Source organism: Leptonychotes weddellii, chromosome 4 (genome assembly GCF_054177405.1).
Source record: "Leptonychotes weddellii isolate Sample4059 chromosome 4, ASM5417740v2, whole genome shotgun sequence".
NCBI classification, from domain to species: Eukaryota; Metazoa; Chordata; class Mammalia; order Carnivora; family Phocidae; genus Leptonychotes; species Leptonychotes weddellii.
In genome coordinates, this window is record NC_138372.1 from 117677721 (window position 1) to 117698070 (window position 20350).

A 20350-nucleotide genomic window follows, 5' to 3' on the forward strand; every position below is an offset into this window, starting at 1 on the left:
AAAAGATGGAAATTTTTTCTTTTGATTATGGCTACAATGAGTCATGGTGACTTTATTAGGAAAATATTTTTAGTGAGGTAGTGGTTATAATAATTTTTTTGAAGTAATCTTTACACCCAATATGGGGCTCGAACTCATGACCCTGCCTTCAAGAGTCACATGCTCTACCCACTGAGCCAGCCACGAGCCCCACAATAATTGTTTTTATCATAAAAAATATTGTACATATTTTCCAGTTGGACCAACCAAATGAATTAGAAGGGTTGAGCAAAATGCAGTGTTTACTGGAATTTTCCATGTTAAATGGTTCTAGGGAGACCATGAGGAAATAATAACTCATGTAAATTTTTTTCTTTTTTTTAAAGAATTTATTTATTTATTTGACAGAGAGAGACACAACGAGAGAGGGAACACAAGCAGGGGGAGTGGGAGAGGGAGAAGCAGGCTTCCCGCTGAGCAGGGAGCCCAATGTGGGGCTCCATCCCAGGACCCTGGGATCCTGACCTGAGCCTAAGGCAGATGCTTAACGACTGAGCCACCCAGGTGCCCCTAACTCATGTAATTTTTAATCAAGAGGTTGTTCTATTCTCCAAGAACTCTTTCATCAAATCTCCTAAAAAAGTGTGCATGAGTTGATTATCCTCATTTCCTTTCCTTTCCATTTCTTTTTTCTTGAACTTCCTAGCAGAACTGTAATTAGAACTGGAAATTTTACATTTCCGTTTGATAGTTTTCTCAAAAACATAGGCTCCTCTCTTTTCAGCATACATAATTCTTACTGTGGAATATCCTGTTTGGTTGCATTCTACTAATTATCCTCTTAGAACTTCAGTTTTCTCATCTGTTACAGAGGGATAGCAATGCCCACATGGTAAGTTGTTGTGATAATTAAATGAAATAATATAGGAAAGGTGCTGGGCATGTTTTAAGTATACGGTACAGTACATGTTAATTATTATTTATAAAGGAATCTATTATTTGAAGGACTAATGAGATTTTTTTTTTCTTTTTAAGGAAGAGATATTGAAAAATTATATTTCAATCTCTATTTATCTTTTCACTCCATGCATTTTCCAATGCGCAAAGAAGTTATTTGCCGAGGATCTGATGATCTTTATTCTTTCTGCAGAGCTCTGAAGGGAGGTAAGCATTCAGTTCATATTATTTTCAGAATAGAACAGAATAGTTTATGAGAATGTTCTGAATATTAAATGCACTGAAAATGTGCAGTTCCTCTTCTAATAATTTTTTACTTTTAGCAGGTTGAACAACATTTTACAATTATGTCACTTATTTAAGTGTATTTGAAGGTATATTAAAATTTTTACCTTGTTCAGATTAATATTGTACATTTACCATTGGTTATAGATCCCTTTTTCTAAGCATTACACTTATTATTTTTTATAGAAACTCACTGAACCACAGTTAAGGGAACAGGATTGGTGGAATCAGAGGGGAAAGAAAAAAAAGGAATTAAAAAAATTTATTAAAACAAAAAACCTCACTAGATTTTTCTAGTGTTTTCTTCAATGTCTTCCTCCACTTTTTTCCACCCTGATGTTATTCACAGAATCACAAAATTTCAGAGCTTAGGATCTTAAAGGCTACCTATTGCAAACTCATGAATTTTTCCTTAATAATTTTTAAACTAGTATTTTAAATAGTTTAAATGTTTATAAATATTATACTGTCACATTACCAAAAATTGGAAAGTATAAACAATAAAAATATCACAGAATCATATTTCTAAAAACATTTTGGAGTATTTCCTTCTGATTTTTCAATGTATGTGCATTGCTTATGTACTTATAACTATACTACACTATAATAGTTTTCTTTTTTTTTTTAAGATTTTATTTTTAAGTAATCTCTACACCCAACATGGGGCTTGAACTTACAACCCTAAGATCAAGAGTCACATGCTCTACCAACTGAGCCAGCCAGGTGCCCCAGTAATTTTCTTTTTAAAAATTATTGTATTCAATTTTTTGACTAGATGATCTATGTGGTGCAAAAACCAAAGTATAAACATTACATAATGAAACATCTCCCTTAATGGGTATGCTCTGGTTTATTTAACCATTCTCCTGTTGGACATTAGTTTCCTTATGATATTTTTACTATTTTAAATAATATTGTGATAAATATATTTCTGTATATAATTTTTCTCATATTTTATATTTGAATTTGTTTGCAAGGAGTTACATATAACTCCCCGGGAAATAGCTGAGCTTAAGTGGGTTGACTGTATTTGCGGTTTTGTTTACATAGGCCAAATCGCTTTTCTAAAGGAATGTATCAATTTATACATTATATCACCAGCAATGTTATGTACAGTAGTTTAATCTCTGTCTTGTTAACAGTGGACATTATCATCTAAAAAATAAAGAAGTTTAAAAAAAAACTATTGGGGGGTGCCTGGGTGGCTCAGTCGGTTAAGTGTCTGCCTTCGGCTCAGGTCATGATCCCAGGGTCCTGGGATTGAGCCCTGCAGGGAGCCTGCTTCTCCCTCTCCCTTTGCCTGCCTGTCTGCCTCCTTGTGATCTCTCTCTCTCTCTGTCAAATAAATAAATAAAATCTTAAACAACAACAACAAAACTATTAGGTTAAAAAAAAACCAGTTGTTTTATTAACATTTAAAAATTACTATTGCAGTTGAATATTTTTCTATACAATTAGTTATCATTAACCTGTGGCCTCTCTTGTTTAAAAAAAGGTTTTAGAATTTTAGAAATTTTAGAATTTAGATGTGAAGCGTAAAAGTAAATTGCTCTCTGTATGTGATAATGCTCTCTTATTTTAATTGTATTCTTTTTTGAAAGTAGAGTATAAATTAGAGAAATATGTAGCTATGATATAAATCATTACATTTGCTTGGGATTCTTTCTCTCTCTCTCTCCCACTCTGTGCCACACCCTCCCCAGCTCGCTCTCTCTTAAAAAAAAAAAAAATTTAGGTAGTTAACATGCATACATTAAATTTAGCAACATAGCATAAATTAGATGTAGATGGGACAAAAAATGGAAAATAAGGGCTGGGAATTAATGGAATGAGAGTAGTATAAAAATTCATATCAGGCTTATACTGCTTTGACATTTATATCAATTTGATTATACATTTTCTAGCAGTCATTAAGAAAACTGTTTCTAAGTACATAAGTTTTTTTGCTATGCAGGTGAAGCTTCAAGATATGTCTCCAAGTCAACCATCTCTCCATGGCTCTGACTTGCCTGCCACCCCCAAACCATATGCAAATAATGGAGCTGACATTGCTTCTAAGTCTGGGCTCAGAGTTGGAAAGACCTGAGTCTCTGTTCCAGCTTTTCCACCTACCAACAATGTGGCCTTGGGTGCGTTATTTAACCTCTATTGGCCTCATTTTCCTCATCTGTAAAATGGGGACAGTGAAACCTATTGAACATGATTTTAAGGATATAATTAGAAAATGCATATTAAAAAAGGTTAGTACAGTGCTCAGAACAAGAATTCAAGAAGTATGGTTCTTGAATAATAAATACTCATGTGGGTAATAGGGGTCCTTTGGTTCCTTATTTTACAATCCTGTCATTTTTACAAGTGAGGAGACTGATGCCTGGAGTGACCCAGTAATGTGTCCTTGGCGAACTAGTAACAGAGTAGTCTCATGACTCTTAAGGCCCACTCTTCCACTGTACCATGATTTCTCTTTGGAAAAAAAAAAATACAAAACCGTCTTGGAAGATTACTGTTTTGTTTTTTTTTTAAACAACTGTTTCACAATCCCACCTAATCTCTGTGAGATTATGTTGACATTTTATCTGAATTTTTAAAGTTTCACCTTCTTGAGATCTAAGATGTGTCAGACTCAACTCAGTCTGCTGGTTTTTCCCTCCCTCCCTCATTTCCTTCCACAAACATCTGTTGAACCTAATTTGAGCGAGTCATGATTTAGGCTCTGGTGATCCAAAGTTGAATGATAGGGTCTCCCTCCTCAGAAGGTCCCTCTGTTCTGGCAAAGACAGTTGGGAACAAAAATTATAATGAAATGTCATAAACGCCAATAGAATTATATGCTCCTAATTTTAACTATATGTTATCAATTTGCTGTGACAGAACTCAGATAAGGTTTCAGAGATTATGTTATTAAAGTCTTGAATCTCAGAACATCAGAGAGGAGGAGGAAGGGCATTCCTTGGAGAGGAAACAGCATAGGCAAACACATGTAGTCATGAAAGAATATGGTTTATTTGGAGAGTAGTTTTTTTGTAGCTGGAGCAGAATGTGCTGTGGGGAATTGCTGGAGATGAGCCTAGGAAAGGGGGCAGGGCGAGCACATAAGTCATGCACAAATTATTGACCTGCATCTTGTCATCAGTGGGTAGGGATGACCCACTGAGATTTTCAGTTTTGCAGATAACGTGTCCATATGGAAGGAGGCGGGGGTTGGCTGAGGCAGGAAACTGGGATGGAAGGAAGACCAGCCAGGAGGCCGTGTGAGAGACCATGAGGGCTGAACAAAGATGGCAGCCTGGGAGAAGAGGGGAGGAGAAGAGAGAGGGCATATTTGGAGACAGAATTGGCAGGACATGCTGATTTATTTGATGTGGCAGGCAAAGATTAGGTAAAATCAAGGGCTGGTAGAGGGCCAGTGACTGGGATTAGCAGAAATGCCATTATCTGAAATGATGGGTGCAGAAGAAGGGGCAGATTTTTAAAGAGAAAGCAATGAGTTCTGGTTTGGGCATATTGAACTCAAGGTAATTTTGGAACATTCAAATGAACATGTCCATCTGGTAGCTAAGTATATGGGCTCAGAGCTCAGGGCATTCTGATTTATGAAGCACTGATGCTATCAAGAGACCCTTGAAAATTTGGGAATCAAATTAGTAAGTACCATACATATCTACTTTTAAAATAATTTTCTTTTTTGTATTTGTTACAAAAGTCATATATTTTTAGGATATCATATTTAGAAAATGTAGGCAAGCAAAAATAAAATAAAGATTACCCATAATATTACCACTTCTTACACACACACACATACACACACACATCTTTGTTTCTTTTAAAAACACATTTGAGGGGGTGCCTGGGTGGCTCAGTTGGTTAGGCAACTGCCTTCGGCTCAGGTCATGATCCTGGAGTCCCGGGATCGACTCCCGCATCGGGCTCCTTGCTCAGTGGGGAGCCTGCGTCTCCCTCTGACCCTCTCCCCTCTCATGTACTCTCTCTCTCTCATTCTCGCTCTCTCAAATAAATAAATAAATAAATCTTAAAAAAAACCACACACACACACATTTGAGAGGCACCTGGGTGGCTCAGTTGGGTAAGTGTCTGCCTTTGGCTCAGGTCATGATCTCAGGATCCTGGGATCAAGCCCCGTGTCAGGCTCCATGCTCAGCAGGGAGTCTCCTTGACCCTCTCCCTCTGCCCCTCCCCCCTGCTCTCTCTCTCAAATAAATAAAATCTTTAAAAAAACCCGCATTTGAAAATAAATGGATATTTCAAAGGCATGTATTTTTTAAAAGATTTTATTTATTCGTCGGAGACAGAGAGAGGGAGAGCACAAGCAGGGGGAGCAGCGGGGCCCAGGGTGCCAGCAGAGGAGTGGGCAGCAGGGAACCAAGACCCATCTAGGGGAGTTGCGTGCATGCCCCATTGTCCCATCCTGCTTGGTACCCCTCTCCCAGTTACAGCCAGTGACCCCTGCTACCTGGTGGGAGCCTGGATGCAGGGAGGGTCAGGATTAGGCAAAGGTGCCCTGCAGTGTCTGAAGTGGGGTGCGGCCATGATCAACCACCTGGGCTGGTGGCACTGTTTAGTGGGTGACTAGGTGGGGGCAGGACTGCCTCCCCACTAACAGGTAGCTCATGGAGGTATTACATGGAGGTTGCAAAACCCTTGAGGGTCACTCATGGGACAGCAGGCCTATGGGAAGGAAAGAAGCCTGATTTGTCTTCTCTGCCCCGACGTGAGGCATGAGGCATCTGGCAGCATGGGAGAGGGGGACCTCAGGCAGCTGTCAGGCTCATGCTTTGTGCAGGTGCCCCAGTCATGGAGCAACTCCCTGGGTGCCCTTGAGCTTCTATACTCACCTTTCACTCTGTGCCAAGAGAACATCCCCTTGGATCATTCCATGTCTGGGGGTACCTTCTCTTCCTTCTTTCAAATTTCCTGAGTCAAGCTTGTGTTAGTTTTCTCAGCTTGAGGTACCTTCTGGGGATGAGCCACCAAATACAAGTTGTGTCATTTCAGTGATTCTGCCTTAGAGTTAAAAGCTCTGATATTTGTGTTTAAATCTGTCATTGCACAATATAAAGATGAATGGCAATTTAAAATTTTGTTTGACTTCAAATGATATTACATAGCAAATAAAAAATATCATGGCAAGTCTAGAGAGAGACTGTGGAAGAAAGCTTTATATTTCTGTACCTTTAATAGGATGACTCTCCTGCTTTTTGATCAAGGGGTCCCCATTTCCATTTTGCACTGGCCTTGTACATTATGTAGCTGAGCCAGGGACTCGGGCACCAGGTACTAGGAGGTGGAGATTCAAAAGTGACCAAAGCAAAGCCCCTGTCCTCATGGAACTTATAGACTAGTAAACGAGATCATAAAATAACATTCAAATGAAATAAGATTCAGTTTATGAGAAGTACTCTCAAGGAAAGCAGCAGGCTAATAAGATAGACCGTATCTGTCTATGCGGGAGGGCACCTGAGTTGGTGGGCGTGGAGGGCATTTACCTCCTCTTCTCTTCACCACTGTCACTGCTTCCTGGCCTCTAACTGGTCTCCCTGACTCTTAGTGCCCCCTTAAATCCATCCGCAATATGGTCATGTGACCCATCTTTCTAAACACAATCTGACCATTTCACACCCTTGGATGGGATGTTCTTTCATTGCCTCTATTCTCTCAAATGTGGAATCTGAGCACATTTATGTTTACTTCTTCAGATTTCCTTCTTAGCACTCCTGCTTCTCCTTTGCTTTAATAATGCTGAGCCCCTTGCAGGTGTATGCATTAGTCATACTGATTTTCACTTTCTCGCCTTTGCTCCTCTTTTTCCTGCCACCTGGAATGTCCCTCATTTCCTTCCTTCCCATCCTCTATGACAGTTCAACTCACTTCCTTCTCTTTTCTAGATTCCCTTCCCATGGCATCTTGTGAATAAAGTAACTACAATATCAATGATAATATTAAGACATCATTATTATTCACAAGACGCCATGGGAAGAAGGTCTAGAAAGGAGAAGGAATAATATTTAATGTTCTAATAAATAACATTTTAATGTTAGTAACATTTAAAAAATATTTTATTTATTTATTTGAGAGAGAGAGCACAAGCCCCGGGGTAGGGGCAGAGGGAGAAGCAGACTCCCCGCTGAGCAGGGACGATCCCAGGACCCAGAGATCATGATCTGAGCTGAAGGCAGCCACCTAACTGACTGAGCCACCCAGGTGCCGCCAAATATTAATAACATTTAATGAGTGCTAAATTCTAGGCGTTGTTCTGAGCACATACATATCTTAGCTCTTACAGCTTTCATGTTACTCCTATGAGAGTGGTGTTATTATCCATTGCCATTTTACCAAAGCACAGAGAAGCTAAGTGACTTGCCCAAGGCCACACTCCAAGTAAGTAGCAGAGCTGAGATTCAGATTCAGAACCATCACTCTTACCAAAAATGTTATATGCTGCTTTTATCCTTGCTACATCTTTTTATGGCATTGTATTTGGAATGGTTTCTTTGCATGCCTATATCCCCATAGATGTTAACTCTTTGAGGGAAGGAACAGTGTGTGCTAGTCCTTGTCTCCTCAGTCCCTGGTAAGAGTAGCTTTCAATAAGTACTTGTTGAACTATTAAATTTGAATTGGATTGGCCTTGAATGAAAAATCATAACATCATGAAGACATGATCACTTTACTAAGCTCAAGAACTAAGATCTCAGTGTATTAACATCCCTAATAAGGAGATACCCAGAAGCAAATAGGTGCTTTTTTATGAAAACAGAAGTGTGTATATATATATATATATATATATATATATATATATACAGACATAATCCATTCATTTGCTATTAAGGATTGTCTTTAGCTAGTTAGGAGAACAATAACCATTGCTTTGAAAGAGATTTTTGGCCATGATTGCTTTTGTTAGAGATTCAAAACATTTCTACTTTTCTATCCTTATCCTGTAAGTTCACTCCTTTGGTGTTTCTGATTAGGTCAGTGGAGTGTGGTTTTTCTGCACTTCTGTCTTCCACAGCTTCTGCAGGCCCAGGCCCATGGCCATGCATTTCAAATGTGACTACTTAGGCTTCTCACTGGTGGGATTGGAAGGAGATTTGGTATCCTGGCTGCCCCCCAACTCTCTCCTCCACTTTTAGGAAGATCTATTATACTCTGCTGAAGGAGCAGCAGTATTAAATATGCACATTTCTAATTTGGGATGAAGCCTATGAGCACTAGCTTGTTCATTCGTTCACTATTGAGACTAGTAGGCCTTCAAATTTTGCATCCCCTGAGGGATGAAATAGGGGCCGATAGTGGGAGATGCTTGGGGTTGGCAGAGGATGCCATTGGAGAGTCATAGCCAGGATACAAAACTCATTACTTCTCCGATTTTCTTGGGACCACCTCTACTAGCAGCAGTGTAAAAGGTGCGCTCCATACTACATAAAAAAAAACCCAAAAATCACCTGATGATGACCAATATAACTTTTTGTATTTTGTATTTTGTTTTAGAGACTGTGAATACAACAGTATCCTTCTCCTTCAGGGGAATACGATTTTCAAAGGTATTGCTCAAGTCATTTGTACTTTCTTAAGAATCTTTTGCAAAGTAGCAAATATGTTAAGAATTTGAAACAAGCCATTCACAACCTCAAAAATAGCTATTCAGTATTAAGGTGTTTTAAGACTGTGTTTTTCCCTTTTATTTAGTTTTGGGTATTTTGTATCTCTTCTTTCTGTAGAATATGGAAATATGGAAAGCTAACACAAAAGAAAGCTCTTTTTCACTTCATGTTCTTCCTCTAATATACATGGCTAAAAGTAATATGAATGCTCATTATTAATATGGTGAATGATCTTTGGGTGAAAATACTGTACGACCGCTGTGTATGACTCTGTAACTGCCTCCATGAATAGTAATAATGTCATTTTAGATATTTGCATTAGATACCTGGCAATAAAATTTTGTACATGTTTCACTTTGGGTCACTATTTTATTTATTTATTTATTTTATTTTTATTTTTTAAAAAAATTTTATTTATTTTTTTGACAGAGAGAGACATAGCGAGAGCGGGAACACAAGCAGGGGGAGTGGGAGAGGGAGAAGCAGGCTTCCCGCCAAGCAGGAAGCCCGATGCGGGGCTCGATCCCAGGACCCCGGGATCATGACCTGAGCCGAAGGCAGACGCTTAACGACTGAGCCACCCAGGCGCCCTGGGTCACTATTTTAAAATAAACTTCAAGAATGCATATTCTTTACCTATTTTGTTCTAAAAGATATTGAATGTTTGAAAATCTCACAGGCTTGTTTCAAAAAATCATTAAAAAACATCCTCTTATAATTGGGAAATAAATAGGTTTATGCTCGCCGAATTCAAAGGCATACAAAATTTCATCGCATTAGAAAACCAAGATAATGATAACCACTTTAATTTAAATGGCTTCCTTCTACTACGACAAAGTTCTTATAAAAGTCTTACAAAATGGAAGCATCTAACATTTTATTTGCTTGTATTTCTTATTCCTCCTTTTAGGGACAATACAGATGTGTTGCAGAAGCCATCTCTGGAGATCCTGAAGAAATGCTCTTTTGTTTGAATTTTACCATCATACACCACCCTGATTTCAGTTAGAATAAATAAAGTATATTTTTATTTTTCAGAGGTCTTATTGTTCACTTCAATTTTATTTTTCATAGTGTATTAATGTCTGCCATAACAAGTAGCACAGCCTGGGTGGCCTGAACAATTAGAAATTTGTTTTCTCACAGTTCTGGATGCTAGAAATGCAAGATAAAATTGTGGGTAGGTTTGGTTCCTCTTAGGGCCTCTCCCTTTGGCTTGGAGATGGCCACCTTCCAAGTGTCTTCACATGGTTTTCCCTCTGTGTGTGTGTCCTAATCTCTTGTTATAAGGACACCAGTCACATTGGTTTAAAGCCCACCCTAATGACCTCGTTTTACCTTAATTACCTCTTTAAAGGCACTACCTACAAATCCAGTCACCTTCTGAGGCGCTGGGGGTGAGGACTTAAGCACATGAATTTTAGAGGAACAAAATTCAGCCCGTAACACACAGGTAGTGAAATCTCTTGAACTGGTTGACTTCTCCCCATTTCCTGCCTCTCTACTCTGGGGCAAGTTACCAGCATTGCTGTCCTGGACTACTCTGCTGCCTCCTGACTGATCTTCCTGCACCTGGTCAGGTGCCTCTGGTAAAGTATTCTCCACAAAGGCAGTTTTCGTAATACTTTCAAAATACGTGTCCAGTTATGTCACCACAATGCAAATGGAACAAAATGAAGTGAAACCAAACCAGGTCCTTCCTGTGGCTTCTGATTCTTTTTAGGATAAAGTTGGAATCTTCTGGAGAGCCTGCCAGAGCCTGGCCACACTTTCCCTCTCCAGCCCCTTCTCCCGCCACTTCTCCCCTTACTTTCTGTGTTCCAGAATGTGCCACAGTCCTTCCCCTCTAGAATCTTCAGCCACAGTTTCCTCTGGCTCTATTCCACTCCTCCACTCTGCCCTGCCCTTTCACCCCTTCACCTCTGTAATGGGTGTGGATCTTTCCTGGCTCAGGGGCTACTTCCTCAGGGATTCATCAGTGGGTAGTATGGAGTGCAACTCTTAACACTTTTGATGCTAAACAGAGGCAGTCCTGAGCAAAATCATAGAGAAATCATATAACATGGAGCCTAGTTACCAGTCTCCTGTGGTTTTCTCCCTCCCCAGGTCCTTTTGCTCCACTCCCCTTTATGTAGTCCAGGTAGAGCTAGCTTTCTTTGTGATATGCTTTTGTAGACTTGTGTCCCTTCCTTCCAGTACTTAACACTCATTTTGTCATTATTTTGATCATCTAAAACTAGACTAAGCTTTGTGAGCCCAGGTAGTGTAGTCAGCCCAGTTATGCTCACCACTCTTGACTCAGCACCTAACATAGTGCCTGGGCTTGGGTTTGCTCTAAATCCATATTTGTTGAATGGATAAATGAACATTTTATTCTTGTAAAATATTCACAATACATAACTATAGAAAGCAAAATATTCATACAATCATTTGACTGATAATTATTGAGCACCTGTCATATGTCAGGCCCTGTTCTAGATGCTGGGGATACAGCATTTAACCACCCAGATTAAAAAAAAAAAATCCCTGCCCTCATGGCGGTTATATTTTTGTGGGATGAGACTGACAAATAAGTAAATGATAGAGTACTGTAGAAGCAAACAGGCTATGTGTGTGCTATGAAGAACAATAAAACAGGGAAGGGGGGCAGGGCCTGGGGAAGGTGGTGAGGGTTACAGTTTTAAATGGGGTGGTCAGGAACAGCTTCACTGAGATGATATATGAAAGGGTTGAGGAAACAAGCCATGTGTCTTGCTGGAATTAAAGGCCTTGGAGGTTGAGAGAACAGCTGGTGTCAAGGCCCTGGGGTCAGAGTGCGTCTGGCGTGTTTGAGGAACAGGCTGCTGTTCAAATGAAGTAAGTGAGGGGAGGTGTGGTCAGGGAAGTATGTGTTTGCATTGGGGGTTAAGCAGGCATGCGCTGAAGAATATGATAGGCCATTATTAGGACTTTGGCTTTTGCTCTGAATGAGATGGAGGGTTCTATGTAGGAGAATGACACCAGCTCACATTTAAAAAAGGCTTATTCTGGTAGCCAACTGTTCATGCATGGGAAAAACAAGGGAATTTCCTGTGGTAATTGAGGTAGAAAAGAAAGGAGAAAGTTGGGAGGCATTTGAAGTAATCCAAGAATCAGGACTCTATTACTTGCAAATAAAAGCATTGTAGTTGATTCACAGTTACATTGTCTACCACATCTCAGATGTCAGGCTAATTTCTGATTCTGGCCCTCCCTCTATTCCCTTCTGACTTCTCCCATTGCTTTTAACTCTTTCTGTTGCTGATGCTTGTGGGGCCGACTTATCTATTAGGCATAGTGGGCCCAATGCTTATATTTATAAATATTTATATTTATGCAGGATGGGGCCCATGAAAGTCAAAATGTGGCCCTGGGTGCTTGGTTACTACATTCTCTGATTTTTGCTAATATTACAAGTTTCCTAGGTGAATTGATTTCTTTAATATCTATTTAATGCCTACTGTTTTCCAAGCACTGTGCTAGGCCTGGAGGATACAGGGGTGAACAAAACAAACAACAATAGTTCTTTCCTTCACAGAGTTTTTGATCTAGTAGGAAAATCAAACAAAACAAGTGATTATTGGAAAATTTGATGGGAGTAACTATTGGAGGGTAAGTATGGAGTGGTGAGGCAATAGAAGAGAATTGAATCTCATCTATGGGATCAGAAAAGGCCCCCTAGAGGCAGTGACAGTAAGGTTGGGAGTTGAGGATGAGTTTGGAATTAATTAAACAAAGTCTATTCCAGGTGTAGGGAAGAGCAGGTGCCAAATTTAGAGGTGAGAGAGATACAACATATTTAAGATGTTGAAAATGTCTAGTAATGGTATTATTAGGTATCAGTTATTGATGCTTATCATGTCAGGTGGTGGACACTTTTCTAGGTACTTTGCATGTCATGAATCTAAGTGAGAGACTATTATTAATCCCATTTTATAGATGAAGAAGATAGAGAAGATGAAACAGAAAATTAAATTAACTTACTCAGTTCATAGATGCAGCAAGTGGCAGAGCTAGGGTTGGATCTTGACAGTCAGGCTCCAGTATTAGATTTCTCATCTTCTTTCCAGGTACAGTTGGAAGGCAGAGGTGAGAGAGTTGTTGAAGGCGAGGCAGGGAACTGCACTGCATTGCTGGGTAGTCCTACTCCTGAAGTCCCCCTTTGAGTGTGAGCCCTGCTTCTTGACCTCCATGTTCATCTCACCACATCCACCATACCCTCTCTTCCTGGACCACTGCAGTTGCTCTCTTAGTGACGTCTACTCTTCTACTTTTATTTCTCATTCCCCAAACCCTCCATTGGCCTAGGTAATCATCCTTAGAATGAAATCCCTCAGTCTGGCCCATAAAACCTGACACCATCTAGTCCCAAAAGACAACCTTTCAGTTGCATGATCTATTTCTCTTGGCATCTTTCATTTGGTTCCAAACACATGATCTCCTTTCTCTTCCATCAATATGTTTAGTACATTATTGTTATTTTTTTTAGATTTTATTTATTTATTTGAGAGACAGAGAGAGAGAGTGAGCATGAGTTGGGGGCAGAGGCAGAGGGAGAAGGAGAAGCAGGCTCCTCACTGAGCAGGGAGCCCTATGCAGGGCTCGATCCCAGGACCCTGGGATCATGACCTGAGCTGAAGGCAGACGCTTAACGACTGAGCCACCCAGGTGCCTCTGGTCTTTCATTTAGTAGAGAAACACACACACACACAAAACAAACCAAAACAAATAAACCAAAAAAAGCCCCATTTTTTTTTTTCATTTCAATCAGACTTCATCAATATTTGTCAGGATACAAATTTGGCTCCTGGGACAAAGACTCTGTATAGCAGTGACTTAAATAAAATAGAAGGTAATTTCTCTCTCATCTGGGACTAATGTGGTACCTTGAGGACCCAGGAATCTTTTATCTGGCCTTTGTCTGAATGGTCCAAATTGGATCTTCACTGTTTCTGTGACCCAGATGGCACCTTTCCATTAATAACACCACTTAATAGACAATTTTATAAAATTGTCAGACACCACTCTTTTCGTTCTTGTTTATTACTGGTCTTTCATTGTTCATAAAGAGTTAATGACTTACAAAAATATTGCTTAGATGTTGATCTTGTATTCTTTCTTTTGGAGTCATTTTAGGATTTTTCAGCATCATTTCACATTGAATTTCTTCGCAGTATTTTATAATATCCTAACTGGCTTAGTTTATCCTAGATATCAGTTCATCCTATAATGTCCCATTATTAAGGAAAAAAAAAAGTTTATGGAGCTGGACTTTTCCTTGTGCCTGAGCTATTTTATGATGTCGTATCTCTCCCATCAATCTCTTTCCCTGCCCCACCCCTCAAATAATTGGTTTCACTGTTCAATGAATTTTCTCAACTGAGCTTTATGAGAATTTTTCCTACGGATTTCCGCATTGCCCATGAAGAGTAAATTTCATTTGTGGAGGTATAAAGTAATTTGTGGCTATCACATTATGCTAGCTTTCTGAAGCTATTTTAAAATTACATCCTTTGTTCTTTTTGGTTCTCATCTCTTTTCTAAATATGTTTGTAGAAATTATTATAGTAAATATGTTTTTAGAAAGTTCTTGATCTACAAACATAATTCAAGGTTATACTGAAAATAGCAAATCTTACATTTTGATTAATTTATGGCACCATCATAAGCATATAATGGAAAACCCCACTTTTTGTGGAAATAGGCTTTTCCCTCATTGTTGATTTCCTTTAGGAATTAAGAAAAGACCATGGTTGTAATAGTTTACTTGTATGGCCCTGGGTAGCTGAGGCTAAAAGATTTATATGGATTGCTATTCTGTGTAAAGAAAGCTGGTGTGGCCAATTTTCAAATGAGGTAGGAGGCCTAGATTAATAAAAGTCAGGGGGGACCTAGAAGATGTTTATTTTATCCCAGAGTGATCCTTTGAGGCCAGAAGGTTCAGATTGATCTCGCAATTCCTCCTGCAGAACTGCACTGATGTAAACCTTTCCTGATATGATTTCAAGATGAACATAGTTGGAAGGTTTTAGGTGACCTATTTGCTTTTGCTATTTTTAATTTGAAATTGTTCTTTACAAGCTGTTAAGTTTGAAAAAAACAACTGGTGGAAGGTTCTATAAAGTAGTTCTGTAATTTAAAGTTATTTTTCCTTTTAAAATTAGAATTTCTCTTTAGATTAAAAAAATCTTTGTTAGCCTCTTAATTACAAAATAATGCATTTCATTTTAATGATTTCACACAATGATTTGTGCAAAAAGCCAAATGAAATTCTTTTTTTTTTTTTAAGATTTTATTTATTTATTTGAGAGAGAGAGAGACACAATGAGAGAGGGAACACAAGCAGGGGGAATGGGAGAGGAAGAAGCAGGCTTCCCGCTGAGCACTGAGTGCAGGGCTCGATCCCAGGACCCCAGGATCATGACCTGAGCTGAAGGCAGACGCTTAAAGACTGAGCCACCCAGGTGCCCCAGCAAATGAAATTCTTTTCATTTCTTTTTCTACCCTGCCTCCTCAAAACCATTTTAACAGTTTGGTACATGACTATTCAGACTTTTGTTTCATATGCATGTTATACTATACATGCTATTTTTATGCACATGTATATGTAGATCACATGTGCATTTTAAAATATGAAATTACTTGTATTACTTTTTAATTTAAATCTGAGAAATATTTCCAAGTGAGTACATATAGATCTACCTCATTTTTTTTTAAAGATTTTATTTATTTATTTGACAGAGAGACACAGTGAGAGAGGGAATACAAAGAGGGGGAGTGGGAGAGGGAGAAGCAGGCTTCCTGCAGAGCAGGGAGCCCCATGCAGGGCTGGATCCCAGGACCCTGGGATCATGACCTGAGCTGAAGGCAGATGCTTAATGACCGAGCCACCCAGGCGCCCCTAGATCTACCTCATTATTTTTAATGGCTATATAAATTTTTATTGTTTGGCTATACTTTAATTTAGTGACCCATTTTCCTATAGAATCTGTAGCATAGATACAGAATATAGTGCTACACACTTTCCTAAGTATTTGTTTTAAAGATTTTATTTATTTATTTGAGAGAGAGTGAGAGAGAGCAGGAAGCTTGATGAGGGGCTTGATCCCAGGACTCTGGCGTCATGACCTGAGCTGAAGGCAGACACGTAACCGACTGAGCCACCCAGATGCCCCCACACTATCCTAGGTATTATCTCATTTAATTCTCACACAACCTCCAAGAGGTAGATATTATTGTCTTCATTTTATATGTGAGAAAACTAAGGTTAGTGAAATTAAGTAACTTGCCTAGGGTCGCACAGTTAGTGGAGGACTTAGGATTTAATTTCTGTACTATAAATCCCCCCAATCTATATGTGTTGCCTATCATTTTGGTAGAAGTGTTTTAGATTTAGTCCTTGTATTTTTCTGCATTGACTTGTATGTATTGATTTTTATATTTGGCTAAAATGACATTAAAAAGACTGCTTTCATTATTAATCACTTAAGGCCATTGGCTTAAAATTAATGGAACATTTAAGCAATTTCAATCAAGATCAGTGAAAATTGGGAACAACATAAGTGATAATCATTTTGGATAATGTTCAAGGGAAATTGTAGTACTATTAATACATATTACACAGCAGTTTAAAAAAATGAGGTAAATATAGATGTATTTATATTAATATGGATAAATTAAGCAATATTGCTGAGCTGAAAAGTTAAGCTGCAAAATTCATCCTAAAATTAATATGACATCTCAAGGGACCTTGAATTGCCAAAACAATTTTAAGAAAGAACAAAGTTGGAAGACTCACAGTTCCTGATTTCAAAACATATTACTAACCTACAGTAATCAAAGCAGTGTGGTATTGGCATAAAGACAAACAAATAAACTAATAAACCAATGGAATAAAATAGAAAACCTAGGAATAAGTCTTTGTGTATATGGTCAAATGATCTGCAACAAGGATGCTGAGACCAATCAAAGGGGAAAAGACAGTATTTTCAACAAATGGTGCTGGGAAAATTGGATGTCCACATGCAAAAGAATTAAATGAGACACTTACACCATTCAACATATATTAATTCAAAATATATTAAAGACTTAAATGTAAGATCTAAAACTATAAAGCTCCTAGAAGAAAACATATAGTAAAACTTCATGATATTGGACTTGGCAATGATTTATTTGGAATGATGCCAAAAAATGCAGGCAACAAAAGCAAAAACAGACAAATGAAACTATATCAAACTTAAAAACTTTTTTCCATCAAAGGATACAATGCACAGAGTGAAAAAGCAACCTAAGGAATGGCAGAAACTATTTGTAAATCACTTAATCAGATAAAAGGTTAATATCCAGACTATATAAAGATCTCCTACATTTCAATAACAAAAACAACCAATAATCCAATTAAAAAATGGGCAAAGGAGGGGTGCCTGGGTGGCTCAGTCAGTTGAGCGTCTACCTTAGGCTCTGGCCCTGATCCCAGGGTCCTGGGATTGAGCCCTGCATCATGCTCCCTGCTCAGCGGGGAGCCTGCTTCTCCCTCTCCCTCTGCTGCTCCTCCTGCTTGTATTCTCTCGCACTCTCTCTCTGTCAAATAAATACATAAAATCTTAAAAAAATGGGCAAAGTATTTGAATGGAAATTTCTCCAATGATGATATATAAATGGTCAATAAGCATATGAAAAAATTCTCAACATCACTAAACATTAAGGAAATGCAAATCAAAAACATCATTAGATATCATCTCATACCCATTATGATGGCTACTATCAAAAATATAGTAAGTGTTATTTGTGGATGAGGAGAAATTGGAACCCTTGTGCACTATTGGTGGGATTGTAAAATGGTGCAACTGCTATGGAAAACAAGAGTTTCCTTAAAAATTTTTTTAAATAAAACTACCATATAATCCAGTAATCCTACTTCTGGATATCTCTCCAAAAGAATTGAAAGCAAGGTTTCAAAGAGACATTTGCATCCATATTTATAGCAGCATTATTCAGAACAGTCAAGAGGTGGAAGCAACCCAAATGTCCATCAACAGACGAATGGATAAACAAATGTGATATATACATACAGTGACATATTTTTCAGCCTTAAAAATGAAAGAAATTCTGCCAAATACTACATTGGTGAAACTTGAGGACATGCTATGTGAAATAAGCTGGCCACAAAAAGACAAATACTGTATGATTCAACTATATGGGGTATCTAAAGTCAAGAAACAGAAAGTAAGATCGTGGTTACCAGGAGCTTGGTCAGGGAAAAAGGGTAATTGCTTAATGCATAAAGTTGCAGATTTGTAAAATGAAAGTTCTGGGAATCTGTTTCACAGCAATGTGAATATACTTAACTATACTCTTAGGTTAAAATGATAAATTTTATGTGAGTTTTGCCACAATAAAAAAACTTTAATCAAAACATTAAAAACTCTCTTGATTATAAGTGTATAGGGAAATGGAGAAATATTAAAACTAATATTTATTTAGTACACTAATTTAAAACACTGAGGCATTAAAGTGTTTTACTTCTTTGTAAAAAAAGACAAAAAACAAACGTTAAGCCATAGATAGACATGTATAGTATGATACATTGAAAAAAAAAAAGTCAAAAGTCAAAACACACCAAAGTAGACAGTGTACTTTCTACAGGGACATATATTCATACCTAAAGACATTAGAGAAGAACTGGAAGGATATACACCAAATTGATCACAGTAGTTATCCTTGGCTATGGGCAAAGGGGACCAAATGGAGAGTGATGGTTAAAAGGGACTTAACCATAGTGCTTCAAGTTTTTATGAAGAGAATCAATTCATAAATTATTTATATAAAATAGCCTCTAAACATATAAAAAGATGTTCAATCTCACTCATAAGAAAAATTCAAGTTAAAACTACAATGAAATTCCATTTCTCTTTTTTCAGACTGGCAGAGATTTGAAGGCTTGATGATATATTCTGTTGGTGAGGCCATGAGGAAACATTGCTGCTGGGAAGGCAAATGATTCCACGCCTACAAAGGGGAATTTGGCAATATCTAACAAGCCCAGCACTCTACTTCTAGAAATTCACCAGGAACGTACGCCTCTAACAATACAAAAATAAATGCCCAAGGTGATTAATTGCAGCATTACTTATAATTGCAAAATATTGGAAAGTACCTTAATGGCCAAACAAAGAAGACCAACTTTTGTCACATACATACAATCAGTTTCTAGGTCGGATGATGTCTATGAACTGGTAGAAAGTGATTTCCAGAATATAGTAAGTGATAAAGGGGGGTTGCAAAAATATATGTGTAGTATGCTACCTCTGTGTAAGAGAGAAGGAGAAATAAAAAAGAATGCATATACATGCTTATTTTCACAAACCAAAATTTAATGAACTTAGTGACCTATACGGAGTGTGTATAGAGGAGGCATGGAAACTGTAGAGGCCGGAGTAACACTTCTCTGACCATACCTTTTTATATAAGGTTGATATCAATTTATGTTAATGTTCTAGATATTTTGAAATAAAATAAATCAACATGGATCAAAAAATTCCTAAAATAGAATGTAAATAGAAACACATAAACCCAACTATATTTTTAAATGAATGTCATGTCCACTTTGAAGGCAGGAAAAAAGCTAATCCAAGTAACTTTCGACTATACAATAATTTGACTATATATACTGCCTAAGGGAAAAAAGAAGGGCAAACACATCTTGAATTCTTCTTAGTATAGTTTTTTTTTTCCTCATAGTAGTGGGGGAATAACAATTCTAAAGCTACTTTATGTGTATTGCAGGATTGACCAAAGGAAAAAAATATATTTATTTGTTGGGAGTTAGGGTGCCCATTATATGAGAGGGGATACAAATATGGACAGTGGGAGGGAGAAGAACTCTATGAAATTTACTGGAATTGGTATTAGTTAAATTTATGATTTCTAATATTTTTACTAACTCTTTTTATTTAAGGGGCCTAGGAACAATGACACCTCAGCAGAAATTTAGTGCGCGCAACACAATTCCCCACTAATAGGAATTGGTACTCTTTTTTTTTTTTTACTCCCTTCACCCATTTCCCCCATCCCCCCCAACCCCTTGCCTCTGGCAACCACCAATCTGTTCTCTGTATCAATGAACTAGTATTGTTTTGTTTTTTGTTTTTTAGATTCTGCAAATAAGAGAGATCATATGGTATTTGTCTTTCTCTGACTTATTTCACTTTGCATAATACCCTCTTGGTCAAACCATCTTGTCACAGATGGCAAGGTTTTATTCTTTTTTATGGTTTAATAATATTCCATTGTATGTGTATGGCACAATTTCTTTATCGTTCATCCATTAGTGGACACCTGGGTTGTTTCCATGTCTTGGCCATTGTGTATAATGTTGCAATGAACATGGAGGTGCAAATATCTTCTTGAGTTAGTGTTTTTGTTTCCTTGGGATAAATACCCAAAAGTGGAATTGCAGGATCATATGGGTTCTTTTTAAATTTTTGAGG

The 20350-nt window shown here is 38.0% G+C and overlaps 1 protein-coding gene across 4 annotated transcripts in view; it reads left to right on the forward strand.

Annotated features, from left to right (window-relative positions):
* The window catches only part of LY96 (lymphocyte antigen 96), a 28563-nt gene extending 18683 nt beyond the window's left edge, over nt 1-9880 (forward strand). For 2 of the 4 annotated variants that reach the window (XM_081816151.1, XM_006737073.3), the window contains 3 exons: nt 1015-1143; nt 8731-8783; nt 9754-9880. In XM_081816151.1, the coding sequence (XP_081672277.1) occupies nt 1015-1143; nt 8731-8783; nt 9754-9852 (281 nt within the window). In that variant the 3' untranslated portion in view covers nt 9853-9880. The remainder of the gene's footprint in view (nt 1-1014; nt 1144-8730; nt 8784-9753) is intronic. The other 2 variants (XM_081816150.1, XM_081816149.1) reach the window with 2 other exon arrangements.
* The last annotated feature ends 10470 nt before the right edge of the window (nt 9881-20350 follow it).